At 33.7% G+C, this 14,870-nt stretch overlaps 1 protein-coding gene across 1 annotated transcript; it reads right to left on the bottom strand.

Moving 5' to 3' along the window:
• Positions 1 to 255: 255 nt before the first annotated feature.
• On the bottom strand, positions 256 to 14,655 carry LOC133296636 (probable hexokinase-like 2 protein). Its single transcript, XM_061495662.1, has 9 exons — positions 14,384 to 14,655; positions 14,147 to 14,297; positions 13,378 to 13,551; positions 13,009 to 13,083; positions 12,744 to 12,899; positions 12,363 to 12,461; positions 12,138 to 12,268; positions 681 to 762; positions 256 to 585 (listed from the first exon to the last, which is right to left on the bottom strand). Exons 1-9 carry the CDS (start codon positions 14,653 to 14,655, stop codon positions 256 to 258), a joined length of 1,470 nt encoding a protein of 489 aa, XP_061351646.1.
• Positions 14,656 to 14,870: the final 215 nt, after the last annotated feature.

The following is a 14,870-nucleotide window of genomic DNA, read 5'->3' as shown; positions in this document are numbered from 1 at the left end:
CATTACCAGCCCAATTTATAAGCGAGTAGTGTCCACCCCAGTTTATCAATTGTCCATTTCAATTGTATCGGCTACAGAAACCAGAATGAATCAACAATGTCCAAATCACTATAAGCTGATCGATGAAAAAGAAAATAATGCATTCAAAGTAAAGAAAGGCAACATAAAAAAAATCCACTTTCAAGTTCAACCATCATGTATTTTTCTTCATAAAAATGCAAACCAGAAAAAAGAGTCTTTTGAAACATATAATGTTCAAGAATCTGCACGGTGTGTGTGAGACTGAGCAGCAGCAAGGAATAGTGCTCCAGTTCCAGAGCCACCATGAGAATGTTCTATAATGACATTATCTGAGAGATCATTGCCAAGCATTTCCCATATACTACTATGAAGATAATTTCTGAAAATGCGGTAATGCTCATAAAGTCCACCTTCCACCGTCACCACACTTTTTCTATTCTCTATTCTCCCTAGCTTCTTTATTATCCCAACAATTCCAGCTCCAGCTAGGCGAGCCCCACGTTCTGTTACTATGTCACATACCTCAGCAACCACTTCTCGTGCCATGGCACTACTACTAGTAATCTGGGGTTTTGTGCAATTTCACAGTAAGTGTTTTCATTCATTTGCACCATGTTACATTTATTTACATCTTAAAAAAAAGGTGACAACATTCTTACCCCGAAAACCTCTTTGAGTTTCTCACTCACTACTTCACGATCCTCTGATGTATCTTGATGCATAGCAGCCATATCAGGGGACCTACATCATGTGACAAGTGTTGCAAATTTAATTATGCAGAATAATAAAGAAGAAGATAAGCTTCTATTATAACAAATTTTTCTTGAAAATACAAAAACATCACAAGAGTACATATCTCTTAGTTTATCTCAAACTATTTTTTCTTTCCTCAATGAGTGTATTTCAGTACTCCTTTTTTCTTTCACACAATTCTTTGCCTTTTGTTTCTTTTATTTATACATGACATTACTTTTCTATATATAGATGGATAACAGACTTTTTCTATTTTTTAAAAATGCAAATTATTTCCCTCTCAAATATAACTATGACAGCCTGCATTTGTGGTGGATGATAGCATATGCTATTTTTATTTTTCCTTTTTTAGATTTGCGATGGAGGAGTTTGTTTACTAATACTCTCCCTCAAACTCCACTTTGCATACCACTCATATTTTTTAGTTTATCGAACACCTGTTTTCAACGACTTTGTAAACATATCAGCAAGTTATTCCTTGGTTTTGTAGTAGACTAATTCCATAACTTTGTTTTTAACTTGTTCTCGAATAAAATGATACTTCGCGTCAATGTGCTTGTTTCAGTTGTGAGATACTAGATTCTTTGCAAGTGATAATGCAGACTTGTTATCCACATATAAAGTAATTGGCTGGGTCTTCTTGCTCCTAGTGTAACTTATTCAAAATATTCTTCAGCCAAATTGTTTGACACGTGAATGCTGTTGCGACCATTTACTCTGCTTCACATGATGAAAAAGCAACTGTGTGTTGCTTCTTTGATGACCATGAAAATATTGCTGAGCCAATATGAAACATATATCCTGAAGTTCTTTTTTGATCAATTCATCTCCTCCATAATCATTATCTGAATAATCGATTAATTTTGATTCCTCAGTATATGTATAGAATAATCCATGATCAATAGTTCCTTTGATGTCTCTCAAAATTCTCTTGGCTATACTGAATTGATCTTGTGTTGGATGCTCCATATACATGCTAATTAAGCCAACTATAAACATAATATATGATCGAGTGAAAGACAAATACCTTAAGCTTCCAACCAAGCTCTTGTATAGTGTTGGATTGACTGGTTTTTCATCTGAATCAATTTTCATTTTTTTCCAGCTTTATTGGTGTGGAGCTTGGCTTGTAATCTTTCATCCTGAACTTACTCAAAATTTCTTATGCATATTTCTTTTGTGATATGAAAATTCCTTTTTTCATTTGTTTCATTTCAACTACAAGAAAATAAGACATTTCCTTAATATCTGTCATTTCAAACTCTTTAGTCATAGCTTTCTTGAACTAATCAAACATACCTGGAAATATAGGCACACTATCATTATATCTCCATTTGCATTCTTTTTCATGTGTAAAGCATGCTCATGTGGCCTCTTCACAAATTCATTCTTCTGAAAATATTCATTTACTCTTGTGTTCCATGCTCTAAGAGCTGGCTTCAATCCATAAAGCGCTTTTTCAACCGATAAACTGTATCCTCTTAGCCTTTTTTTGATATAACCTGATGGTTGCTCGATGTAGACTTCTTCCAAGTAACCGTTGAGAAAGGATGATCTTATATCCATATGGTATATCCTCCACTTCTTTTCTGCTGCAATTGTAGTAAGAAGTCTGATAATATCAGTTCTTGCAACTGATGCAAAACCCTCTTCATAATCAACTCCATATTTTTGCTTATATCCTTTAGCCAACAATATTTCTTTGTACTTCTCCATTTTTCCTTTTTTGTCGGTCTTTGTCTTGTAGACCCACTTTACTCCAATTGTCTTGTGACCTTTGGTCATAGTTGTAAGCTCCCACATATCATTTCTTTTGATTGCAGCAGTTTCTTCATTCATTGCTTTCTTTCACTTTTGATCTTGTACAACTTGTTCATATGTCACCAGATCACATTATGCTATTAAGCAAGATAATGAATAATAAAATGTGGTTTTTACCTCATTTGTAGCATCATAGATGTCACTTAAGCTTCTCATCTTTGCTGGTGCTCCCTTTGAATTTCTGTTGTTGTTTCCTGATGCTAATGGTGTTGATGTAGGAGTTGTTAGAGTAGGACTTGGTGGAGGAGTTTGATCATTTCCTTCTACAACTATCTGCTCCATTGAGTTACCTTCATCTTTAAAACATAGGCCTTCAACATTCTTTTCTTCATCACTCCATCTCCAGTAATCAGCTTCATTAAGCCATACATCTCGTGAGATGATTACCTTTTTGGTCAGAGGATTATACAATCTAAATGATTTACTTCTTTGCTCGTAGTCAATGAAAATGCATTTCTCTCCTTTGTCATCTTAATTCTTTCTTTCCTGATCTGGAAATGGGAATATATCATGCAATCAAAGATTCTTATATGGCTTATTTATGGTTTCTTACCACTCCATGCTTCATTTTGAGTCTTGAACTTCACACTTTTTACGAGACATCGATTTAGTAGATACGTAGCACATTGAACAGTTTCAGCCCAAAGTGTTCTTGGCATATGCTTTTCCTTTAGCATGGTTCTCGCCATATCAAGAATTGTACGATTCTTTCTTTTTGCAATGCCATTTTGTTTTGGAGTGTAGGCAGCTGTCAATTGATGAATTATTCCATGGTTTCGGCAAATTTTTTCAAACAATTTAGAAGTATATTCACCTCATCTATGTATTCTATGTATCTTCATATACTGACCATTTTGGTTTTCTGCTATTGCTTTGAATTCCTTGAATTTATCAAAGGCTTGTGATTTTTCTTTGAGGATATACACCCAAGCTTTTCTACTGAAATTATCAATAAATGTGATATAGTATCTGTTTTCTCCAAGTGATGAAATATTAAACGGACTAGCTATATCTGAGTGAACTAGTTGCAATGATCTTCTAGATCTCCATGACTTGCCAACTTCAAAACTTTATCTATGTTGCTTTCCCTTCATACATCTTTCACACGATTGATGAAGATGATTTATTTCTGGCAATCTGTTCATCATTATGGCTTTTGATAACAACTTTAGGTCAGTGAATCCAAGATGATCAAATTTGAGATGCCACAACCATAAACTATCTTTTATGATGAACTTCATGCATTTTATAGCTTATATCCAGACATTCAGCTTGAATAGGCAATTTTTTGTCATATCAACATTTGCAATTAACTCTGCTATCTGATTTTTAATAACAAGAGAATTATTGTTCAAGAGAATTATTTATGAGCATAGTAGTTAAAAGTGGCGCTACCCGCACCGTTTGCGGTGGTCGATCGCAAGAAACAGCTTCGCACTGTGCCAGAAAGGGATCGCGTCTTTAGCGGCCATAATAGTAGAGTCTGTTTCAGCAAAAATTGCGGCTGAAATGGAGCTCTCTCTTCTGCGTTATAAAGACAGAGACGAGAAAGAAACTCATGTGGCTTGTATAATTTGTTTTGAATATGATATTTATTATAATATTATTTCCCACGTGAATTTTATTTTTTAAAATGGAGCGCACTCTTTCTCTTTTGAATCACGGGCAGGACATTGAAAAATGGATTTATTTTTTAAAAGTAAAGATATATAGTCAAAAGTTGATTTATATGTTATGGGTAAAAAACATATCAAAAGATATTGTTCAAAATTTTAAACAATCAAGTTATATAAAAATAATTAATAAATTATTCAACAAATTATTATTATTTGTGACCGACATATTTTTGTATCCTATATATATAATTAAGAGTCATTTAATATTACAATCACTTTGGAGAAAACAATATTATCTAGGATTCTAGGTCAACAGCATCTCTTCTCTACCTTTATCTCTTGACTTATCTCTTATTCATCTGAACGACTTTCTCTTTTGAGTGAGAATCATCTCTTCTCTCTTTGTAGGTAACATTCTTTATTTATTTTCTTTTTCTTTTCTAGGTTATTTATTTTTGGATTTTTTTTGTGACTTTTTCCCTTTTTGGGTTGTCTTTTTTACCTCTTCCTCTTTTTTACCTTCTATTTTTTTCTGGCCTCCTATTTTTTTCATTAAAAATAAAAAAGATCATTACTGGTATGTCATCTAGTGATATACATTATATTGTAGATGACAAGGATGATTTGTGGTCCCTAGACAGAAAAATAACGAAATTGAGATTAGCTTTTGTGCTTCCTTTGCTGATTTGTGGTCCCGGCAACAGAAAAATATTCAAATTTATTTTAGTTTTTTTTCTGATTTTTATTTTATTTTTGTTTGCCTCTATAATAATAAATATATCTACAACAACATCATACAAGAATCTCCTTCTTCTTGTGCTTTCGTTAAACCCCCGGGTTCTTATCATGATATAGCATGGCAATGGAATTTCTTGAAGGATATCAATAACAAAAGAAACGTGACATGTGACTTCTGTCAGAATACAACAACAGGTGGAATTACCAGGGCTAAATTACACCAAATGGGAATAAAGGGAGATGTAGAGCCATATAAGAAAAAAAACCCTAGAAGTAAGAAATGCTTTGAAGGAACCGTATGAGAAGAAGCTAGCTGATAAAAATGCTTCCCTAAATGAGCTACAAGAAGATGATGAAGAGCTTGAAGAGGTCGAAGAAATCCATAACCTTAGAACTGAAAAAAGGGGAGTAACACCCAGTAGTGATTCCTCTGTTGTTGCTGCCAAGAAAGGCAAGACTATGAAAGGTCCCATGGACTTACTTCTTTTGAAAAAACCAAAAAATAGCATCAAGTTAGGAAAAAGGCAAACAAGCATCAATGAAGCCTGTGATAAAGAAGCTAGAGCAAGAACAGTTCAATATATCGAGAGATTTTTAGTAACGAATGAGATACCTTTCAATGTTGTACGCTCTAGAAGTTTTAGGTTGATGGTTGAAGCAATAGGGAACTATGGTCCTCATTTGAAGGTTCCATCTTATTATGAATGTAGAGTTGCACTCCTTCAAAAGGAGTTAGAGTATACAAAGTAATTACTGAAGGAACATGAGATAGAGAAAGTAAACTATGGATGTTCTATTATGTCTGACAGATAGACATATAAGAAGGCTAGAACTTTGATCAATTTCTTGGTGAATTATCCATCAGGATTTCCTCTATCATGTCTATATGTTACACAAGCTTGATTTTTGTTAAGTGATAATTTGCTTTGCAAGGTTTGGTCTGAATTGCTAAAGGTTTTGTTCAAATTCATCTTTGCTCGTGATCTTGAAGAGAACCCACAAGCTCATCAATGGACATCACTGAAATCTTTTTGACTTCTTCAATGGCAGTGACGATAATAATCAAATTTTCTTGATAGTGAGCATAAAACATTTTCTATTATCCTAATATCATCTAAAGTTTCTCCATTTTTTCCATCTCTTTAGCCACCTTTTGTACTCGAGACATAATCTATAACAGGTTCTCCATTTTGCGTTGTCAAGTTTTCGAACTCGACTCTCAATGATTGAAGTTAAACCTTTTTGGCTTTCTCAGTTCCTTCACAGGACTTTTACAAAGTCTCCTGTGCTTCTTTAGATGATTTTGCGTTAGATATTTTTTCAATGGTTGATTCATCCACACCTTGAAAAAAATAAGAAAAGGGCCTTTTTGTCCTTCTTACACGTTTCTTTAAGCATCTTTCTTTAGGCATCTGATGAAGCTACTTCAATGGCTACATCTGCGAGCTCCGTATATCCGATTTCAATTCCCAAACATTCTGAGAACCCAAGAGAGTCTCTATATGAGTACCTCTGTTTCCATAATTTGACTTTGTCAATTTTGGAATTTGGGATTGAATCATCTTTGCCATTTTTGATAACAAATGATCAAACTGGTGGCTCTGATACCATATGTTGAAAATTTAATGATGCAAAATAATAAAGGAGAAGATAGGCTCGTATTATAACAAATCATCCTAAGGAAGAAAATACAAAAACATCTGAACAATATATATATATATATATATTTGTTTATCTCAATCTATTTATTCTTTCTTTAATGAGCACTTTGTTACTCTCTTTTTCTTTCACACAATTCTTTGCCTTTTGTTTCTATTATTAATACATGGCATGACTCTTCTATATATAGAAGGATAACAAACTTTTTCTATTTTTTAAAATGCAAGTTGATTCCCCCTCAAAGCATAGCTATATTTGATGTGGAAACAACTTGCATTTTAAAAATTATAAAAAGTATAGTATCCATCTATATATAGAACAGTACTGTTATGTTAAATAGTACAAACAAAAGCCAAAGAATTGTGTGTGGAAAAAGAGAATACCAAAGTACTTATTAAGTAAAGAAAAATAGTTTAAGATAAACAAATAGATATGTGTTCATTTGATGTTTTTTTTTCTTCTTAAGGAGAATTTGTTACAATAGAAGCTCATCTTCTTCTTTATTATTCTACATAATTAAATTTCCAACAGGTGGTATCAGAGCCACCGGTTTGATCGTGTCTTATCAAAGATGGCGAATATGATTCAACCTCATATTGCAAAATTGACAAAGTCAAATTCTGAATATTGGAGTACTCATATGAAGACTCTCATGGGTTTAGAGGATGTTTAGGAACTTATTGAAACCAGATATACGGACCCGCAAATGCAGTCGCTGAAGTAGCTTTATCAAATGCTTAAAGAAACACGAGGAAGGACAAAAATGCTCTTTTATTAATTTTTCAAGATGTTGATGAATCAACTTTTGAAAAAATAACTAACGCCAAATCATCTAAAGAAGCATAGGAGACTTTGCAAAAGTTTTGCAAAGGAGTTGAGAAAGCCAAAAAGTTGCAACTTCAATCATTGAGAGACGAGTTCAAAAACTTGAAAATGCAAAATAGAGAGGCTGTTACAGATTATGTCTCACGAGTACAAAATGTGGCTAAAGAGAAGAAAAAATGGAGAAACTTTAGATGATGTTAGCATAATAGAGAAGGTTCCACGCTCACTATCAAGAAAGTTTGATTATTATCATCACTGCTATTGAAGAAGTCAAAAAAAATTTCAATGATGTCCATTGATGAACTTGTATGTTCTCTTCAGGATCACGAGCAAAGAATGAATTTGAACAAAGCCTTTAGCAATTCAGGGCAATCCTTGCAAAGCAAATTATAACTTCATGAAAATTAAGCTTGCGTTACATATGGACATGGTAGAGGAAATCGTGGTGGATACAGAGGTGGCTACAACACTCGAGGAATATTCAATACTCAAGTGGACGTGGTGGACATGTCCAAAGAAATAAAATATTTGAGACTAATACACATGGACATGGTCAAGGAACACATAATGGTCATGGTCAAGGTTGAGAATTTATGACCCGATGATATGAGGTAGATTTCAACAAAGAGGTTATAAATCTATATTGCAGTGTTATAATTGGAATAGATTTGGTCATCTTTATTATAAATGAAGAAAGAGTTGACAAATCAACCATTTTGTTTACTTATAAAGGTGAAGAAGATAGTAGTAAAAATGTCTGGTATCTTGACATCGGAGTAAGTAATCATATGTGTTGCAAAAAGGAGTTATTCATAGAGTTGAATGAGAACGTTCAAGGAGAAGATACCTATCAAGATCAATCAAAGACTCTGATTAAAGGTAAAGGAAAAATTATGATATTCACAAAGAATAGGGATAGAAAATACATCTCAAATGTTTACTATATCCCATCTTTGAAAGGAAATCTCCCGAGTCTTGGTCAGTTATTGGAGAAAGGATATAAGATACACTTGAAGAATAATTCTCTTGTTATTAAAAATCAGAGAGGATAATTAATTGCAAATGTTGATATGACAAAAAGTTTCCTATTCAATCTGAATGTCTAGACATAAGCTATAAAATGCATGAAGTCCATCATAAAAGATAGTTTGTGGTTGTGGCATCTCAAATTTGACTATCTTGGATTCACTAGCTTGAAGCTATTGTCAAAAGCAAGAATGGTTAGTATCAGTCTTGTGAAAGCTATATGAAAAGGAAAGAAACATAGACAAAGTTTTGAAGTTGGCAAGTCATGGAGAGCTAGAAGATCATTGCAACTAGTTCACTCAGATATAACTAGTCCGTTTGATATTATCACTTGGAGGAAACATGTACTATATCACATTTATTGATGATTTCAGTAGAAAAGCTTAGGTGTCTATCTTCAAAGAAAAATTACAAGCCTTTGATAAATTCAAGGAATTTAAAGCAATGGCAGAAAATAGAGGTGGCAAAACGGGCCGACCCGCCCCGACCCGCCTTCAACCCGCCAAAAGCGGGGCAGGGCGGGTTGACCCGCCATTTGATGGTGGGTTGGAAACATCAACCCACCCCGTTTTGAGGTGGGTTGGCGGGTCAACCAGCCTAAAAAACAAAAAATAATTAAAAAATAATAATAAATTATAATTTATTAATTTTATAATATTACTTATTTTTATTTCACATTTCCCTTAATTTTTTTCAATCTCAAGCCTAAATATACGCTAATATTCAGTCAAATATTTTTTAAAAACTTAATTTTGCCTCTATATATGGATAATCTTTGTCATAAGTAAAGTTTTTTTTCTTTATTTTTCTAGGAGAGTACTAAAATAAAAAAAAAATGTATATCACAAAAGCTTAGTGACAAATAAAATGCTACCTAATAGTAAAAAAAAAAAAAAAAACTGACCCGCGGGCCAACCCGACCCGACCCGCCACCAACCCATTTTAACCCACTACTAAACGGGGCGGGTTGAGGTGGGTTGGTGGGTTGAAAAGTGTAACCCAACCCGCCCCGTTTTGGCGGGTTGGCGGGTTGACCCGTCGGGTTCAACCCATATTGCCACCTCTAGCAGAAAAGCAAAGTGGTTAGTATCTGAAGATACTTAGAATCCAATAAAGGAAATGAATATACTTCTAAATTGTTTAAAGATTTCTACAGACAACATGTATTAATCCATCAATTGATAGTTGCCTACACTCCACAACAAAATAGCTACAATTCTTTGATATGGCAAGGAACATGGTAAAGGAAAAACATCTACCAAGAACACTTTGGGCTGAAGCTGTTCAATGTGCTGCCTATCTACTAAATCAATGTCCCACAAAATGTGTTAAGTTCAAGACACCAAATAAAGCTTTAAGTGGTAAGAAACCAGAAATAAGCCATTTAAGAATCTTTGATTGCATGACATATACCCACATTCTAATTCAGGAAAGAAAGAAGTTAGATAACAAAGGAGAGAAATTCATTTTCATTGGCTACGAGCATAAAAGAAAAACATTTAGATTGTATAATCCTCTAACCAAGAAGGTAATCATCTCACGAGATGTAGAGTTTGATGAAGCTGATTATTAGAGATGGAGTGATGAAGAAAAGAAAGTTGAAGGCCTATTCTTTAAAGATGAAGATAACTCAATAGAGCAGATAGATGTAGAAGAAAATGATCAAATTTCTCCACCAAGCTCTACTCCAACAGCTCTTATCTCAATACCATCAACATCAAGAAACAACAACATAAATTCATGGGGAGTACCGACAAAGATGATAAGTTTAAGTGACATATATGATCTTATAGATGAGGTACAAACAAAATTTGATTATTTATTATTTTTCTTAATAACATAATTTGATCCGGTGACATATGAGCAAGCTATACAAGATGAAAAGTGCAAGAAAAAAATGAATCAAGAACATGCTGCAATCAATAGAAATGATATGTGGGAGCTTACAACTATACCCAAAGGTCACAAGACAATTGAAGCAAAGTGGGTCTACAAGACAAAGATCGATAAAGAAGGAAAAGTGGAGAAGTACAAAGCAATATTGGTGGCTAAAGGATATAAGCAAAAATATGGAGTTGACTATAAAGAGATTTTTGTCCTAGTTGCAAGAATTAACATTATCCACTTCTTATAGAAATTGCATCACAAAAGAAGTGAAAGATATACTAGATGGATGTAAAATCAGCCTTTTTCAATGGTTACTTGGAAAAAGAAGTCTACATCGAGCAACCATCAGGTTATATTAAAAAAGAAAAAGAAGATAAAGTTTTTCGGCTGAAAAAGGTGCTTTATGTATTGAAGCAAGCTCTGAGAGCATGGAAGACAAAAGTGGATGAATACTTTCATAAGAATGGATTTGTGAAAAGTCCGCACGAACATTCTTTATACATGAAGATGAATGGAGATAGAGATATAATTATCGTGTGCCTATATGTGGATGATATGATTTTCACAGAAAATAATCTAAGTATGTTTGATGAATTCAAGAAAGCTATGACTAAAGAGTTTCAAGTGACAGATATTTGAGAAATGTCTTATTTTCTTGGAGTTGAAGTGAAACAAATGAAAGAAGGAATTTTCATATCACAAAAGAAATATGCAGAAGAAATTTTGAGTAAGTTTAGGATGAAAAATTGCAAGCCAAGCTCCACATGATAGAAGTTGGAATGAAAATGAAAGGTGATTCAAATAAAAAATCAGTCTATACAAGAGCTTGGTTGGAAGCTTAAGGTATTTGACTTTCACTTGACTAGATATTATGTTTGGAGTTGGCTTAATTAGCAAATATTTATCGTGAATTATTCTATCATATTTTGAGGAATCAAAATTAATTAGTTATTGATATAGTGATTATGGAGATGTAATTGATCAAAAAAGCACTTTGGGTAATGTGTTTTATATTGGCTCAACAATATTTCCATTGTCATTAAAGAAGCAACAAACAATTGCTCTTTCATCATGTGAAGCGAAATATATGGTCACAACAACATGCACATGTTAAGCAATTTGGCTGAAGAATATTTTGAATGAGTTACACTATGAGCAAGAAGACCCAATCACTTTATATGTTGATAACAAGTCTGCAATATCACTTGAAAATAATCCAGTATCTTACAATAGAAGCAAACACGTTGACACGAAGTATCATTTTAATATTCGAGAGCAAGTTAAAATTAAAGTTGTGGAATTAGTCTATTGCAAAACAAGGAACAACTTGCCAATATTTTTACAAAGCCATTGAAGACAGATGTGTTCCATAAACTCAAAAATATGATTGTATGCAAAGTGAAGTTTGAGAGGAAGTGGTAGAAAACAAACTCCTCCACCGCAAATCTAAAAAAGAAAAAAAGAAAAATGGCATGTGATATCATCCACCACAAATGTAGGCTTTTATAGCTATATTTGAGGTGGAAACAACTTGCATTTTAAAAAAAAGAAAAAGATTGTTATCTATATATATATATATATATATATATATATATATATATATATATAGAAGAGTCATGTATATAGATGAGGAGTTTGTTTTCTAACAAGTTATTCAGATTATTTGAATAATTATTCACGATCTTCATTTACGCATTGCTCATTTGTTTTTCTACGCCAAGTTGAAACTAGTAATTTTCTACTTTGGGGACTTGAATTAAGTTTTAGAGGTTGGATTAAATATTAATATACCTTAGCAAGTAGGGAGTCATCAATTTTGGAGGCACGGTGCATCCAAATAGGGCTGTTTCCTGTGCCATTTTCAATAAGACCCGTCTCACAATTTCTCCCAAATACATTCCTGAAATAAGCTTTTCAAAAATCTGAGGTACAAAAAATAGAAGATTCAGAGGTTACTTCTAGACAATATATTATATATGATAGTAAATAATACACAATTGTTATTTTAGTAGATACCTCGCTACCAGGATTTGAGCTTTCAGCATCTAAACTAGCGTCAAATGCTGTCACAGGAAGATGAGGGGATTTGAAATCTCCCCACTTTATGCTAATTACCTGCAATACTGCACCTGAATCATTTCAATTGCTTAATTCACAGTTGACTGCCTCTGTGTAGAGGTGGCAAAGTGGGCGGTCCGCCCCGCCCTGCCCCATCCCGCTATCAACTCGCCAAAAAATAAGTCAGTCCGTCCCGCCCCGCTTTTGAAAGTGAGCTGAAAAACTCAGACTGCCCCGTCCTGTTTGGCGGATTGGCCAACCGAGCCGAGCTCGTTTTGCCGGCTCTACCTCTGTGTATGCTTGTGTGTGTGTATGTGCAGTGTTATAGTAATCACTAACCAGTTCGTTTGAATTGGGAGAATGTGCAAGCTCAGTTGAAACTTCTTGTTCTGATTCTACATAAGCAGCATTTGTGGTCATGCCAAGGGTAACTGCAGCCACGCTGTCCCTGTTATAGTATCTTCCTCCGGCCAAACCTCCAATAGTGTCATCAACCTACATGGTATTTATTTTTTGAATCCACTATTGCTTGAGACATGGAAAACACTCATGAAAATGTAACAGTAAATAAAAAATTAATTGGGCGAGTTAGAAAGCCTCTAACCAATGCAAAAACATGCATTTTAATTCCATGATTCTTCAACGCTCGATTAAGGTCTTTCACCAATCCTTTGTTAACCTGGTTCCACAACAAGAATGTTCTAGTCTTAGTCTTGCTACATTGAAATTATATATAAGATCAAAGTTATATAAATGTTTAATTTGTCTTCAAGTTTATATGCATAATTTTATAATATGTATGATATGATTTAATTATTGAATTGATAAAATTAAGATTTTAATAGAAATTATTTAATGGTGTAAATCTACAAGACTTGTTAATATAAATAATTCCTTTCCTATGTACAGGCACACATACATATTTTATCAAAATATTTGTATTACAACAAAACAATGGGCTACTAAACTTAACTGGGTCGTTCGCGCTTTTCCGTTGAAATGTAGTGACTGTGAAAGGCACAGCTTTGTCTACTGGATATGACAATGTAAAGCCCAATTTCTTCTTCTTGGCGGATGCACCATCCTCATTTTCATGAGGAGCCGAAACAAACTTAGCTATCTCTGTAGCTACGAAGTCAATTATTTCCTGACAAAAAGGAAATTTCACATGTGCTTTGGGCATTATAATGCATAGATTTATATCAATCAAATCAAGAAATTAAAAAAAAAAAGGATATTGTAACAATTAATTAGTGTTATTACCAATCAAATTTATCGTTAGATCAATTATGTTGATCCAACAGTTATATTTATTTTCATCTTTGTATGGTTATTACTCCTCATATTTAATATTATTTTTACCTTTGCATGTGTATGGTTTCTCATATTTAATGTTAAATATGAAAAATCATGACCATACAAAGATGGAAAAAAAAAATATAACTGTTGAATCATTATAATCAATCTCACAGTGAAATTGATTAGTAATAACACTAATGAGTTGTTACAATATCCTACCCAAAAACATAAACCACAACAACTTTCATGTCCAAATTATAATGTCAATCATTCGACAACATTTATGGTGAGTGCATATTTTGGCATTGCCATTTTAGAAAAAAAATAAGTATTTGATTGAGAGTGTTAGCTCTATCCATATTACATTACATGTTCTCTTCAATCTACATAGTAAAATATGAGAAAAGAAAGCAAAAATTGAAAGTGTGGAAAAAAAAAAAAACCTGAGAAGTCCCATCCAAGACAACATCGGGGATGGAAATCTCTTCCCTGTGTAAACCAGAGATGGGCATATTCTTTCCACCAAGACGAGCGCACAACATCAACAAGTTCTTGCCTTGCAAATTCACCCCATAAAAAAAACCTTCCTCTTCTCTGCCAAGTGCCAATGCATATATATTATTACTTATAAGTCAATTTGCGTGATCAAAACAAGATCTATATAAGTTAATATTAATCACCCATTAGGGAGTGATGTAACGTTGGAAATGATCATGTTGAGAGTGGATTCTTCATTGGAAGAAACAAGAGAGGCTTTCATCTTAGACACCAAGTCATCAGCAACTTGCCAAAGCATTGTTACTGGAGTGGCACAATCCCTTGCGAGCTTTCGAATAATGTTCCTTGTTTGCCTCAATTGTTGCTCTTTCCTTCGCTTCCACCTCCTCAACAACGCCCCTACTGCTACCACCGTAAGAGTTGTGCAGACCACCACCACCACCTCCTTCCTCATTCTTCAATAGTTATTGTAATCAGATCAAGATCAGAGAGAATAAATGCTTTTGTTTATGAATTTATCAAAAAAATAAAATAAAAACTGTTGGGGTGTGTAACAATCAAAATAACTGAAGTCCTTTAATCTTGTATACAGGAACGAGTATCAAGGGATTGAATGGGTTTACGAGTTTGTTTTATATGTGGGTTGATACCTCATTTGTATAATGTGCT

Source organism: Gastrolobium bilobum, unplaced genomic scaffold (assembly GCF_033153095.1).
Source record: "Gastrolobium bilobum isolate Gb01-03AN ecotype WA unplaced genomic scaffold, APGP_CSIRO_Gbil_v1 utg40803, whole genome shotgun sequence".
Classification (NCBI taxonomy): Eukaryota; Viridiplantae; Streptophyta; class Magnoliopsida; order Fabales; family Fabaceae; genus Gastrolobium; species Gastrolobium bilobum.
The sequence above is the reverse complement of the archived record's forward strand: the minus strand, read 5'-3'. Positions and strand labels throughout refer to the sequence as shown.

Coding starts and splice junctions, on each gene's coding strand:
- LOC133296636 (XM_061495662.1), bottom strand. CDS start 14,655: ATGAGGAAGGAGGTGGTGGTGGTGGTCTGCACAACTCTTACGGTGGTA. Junction 14,298..14,383: donor GTTACATCACTCCCTAATGG/GTGATTAATATT, acceptor GGCACTTGGCAG/AGAAGAGGAAGGTTTTTTTT. Junction 12,900..13,008: donor AAATGCATGTTTTTGCATTG/GTTAGAGGCTTT, acceptor AATACCATGTAG/GTTGATGACACTATTGGAGG.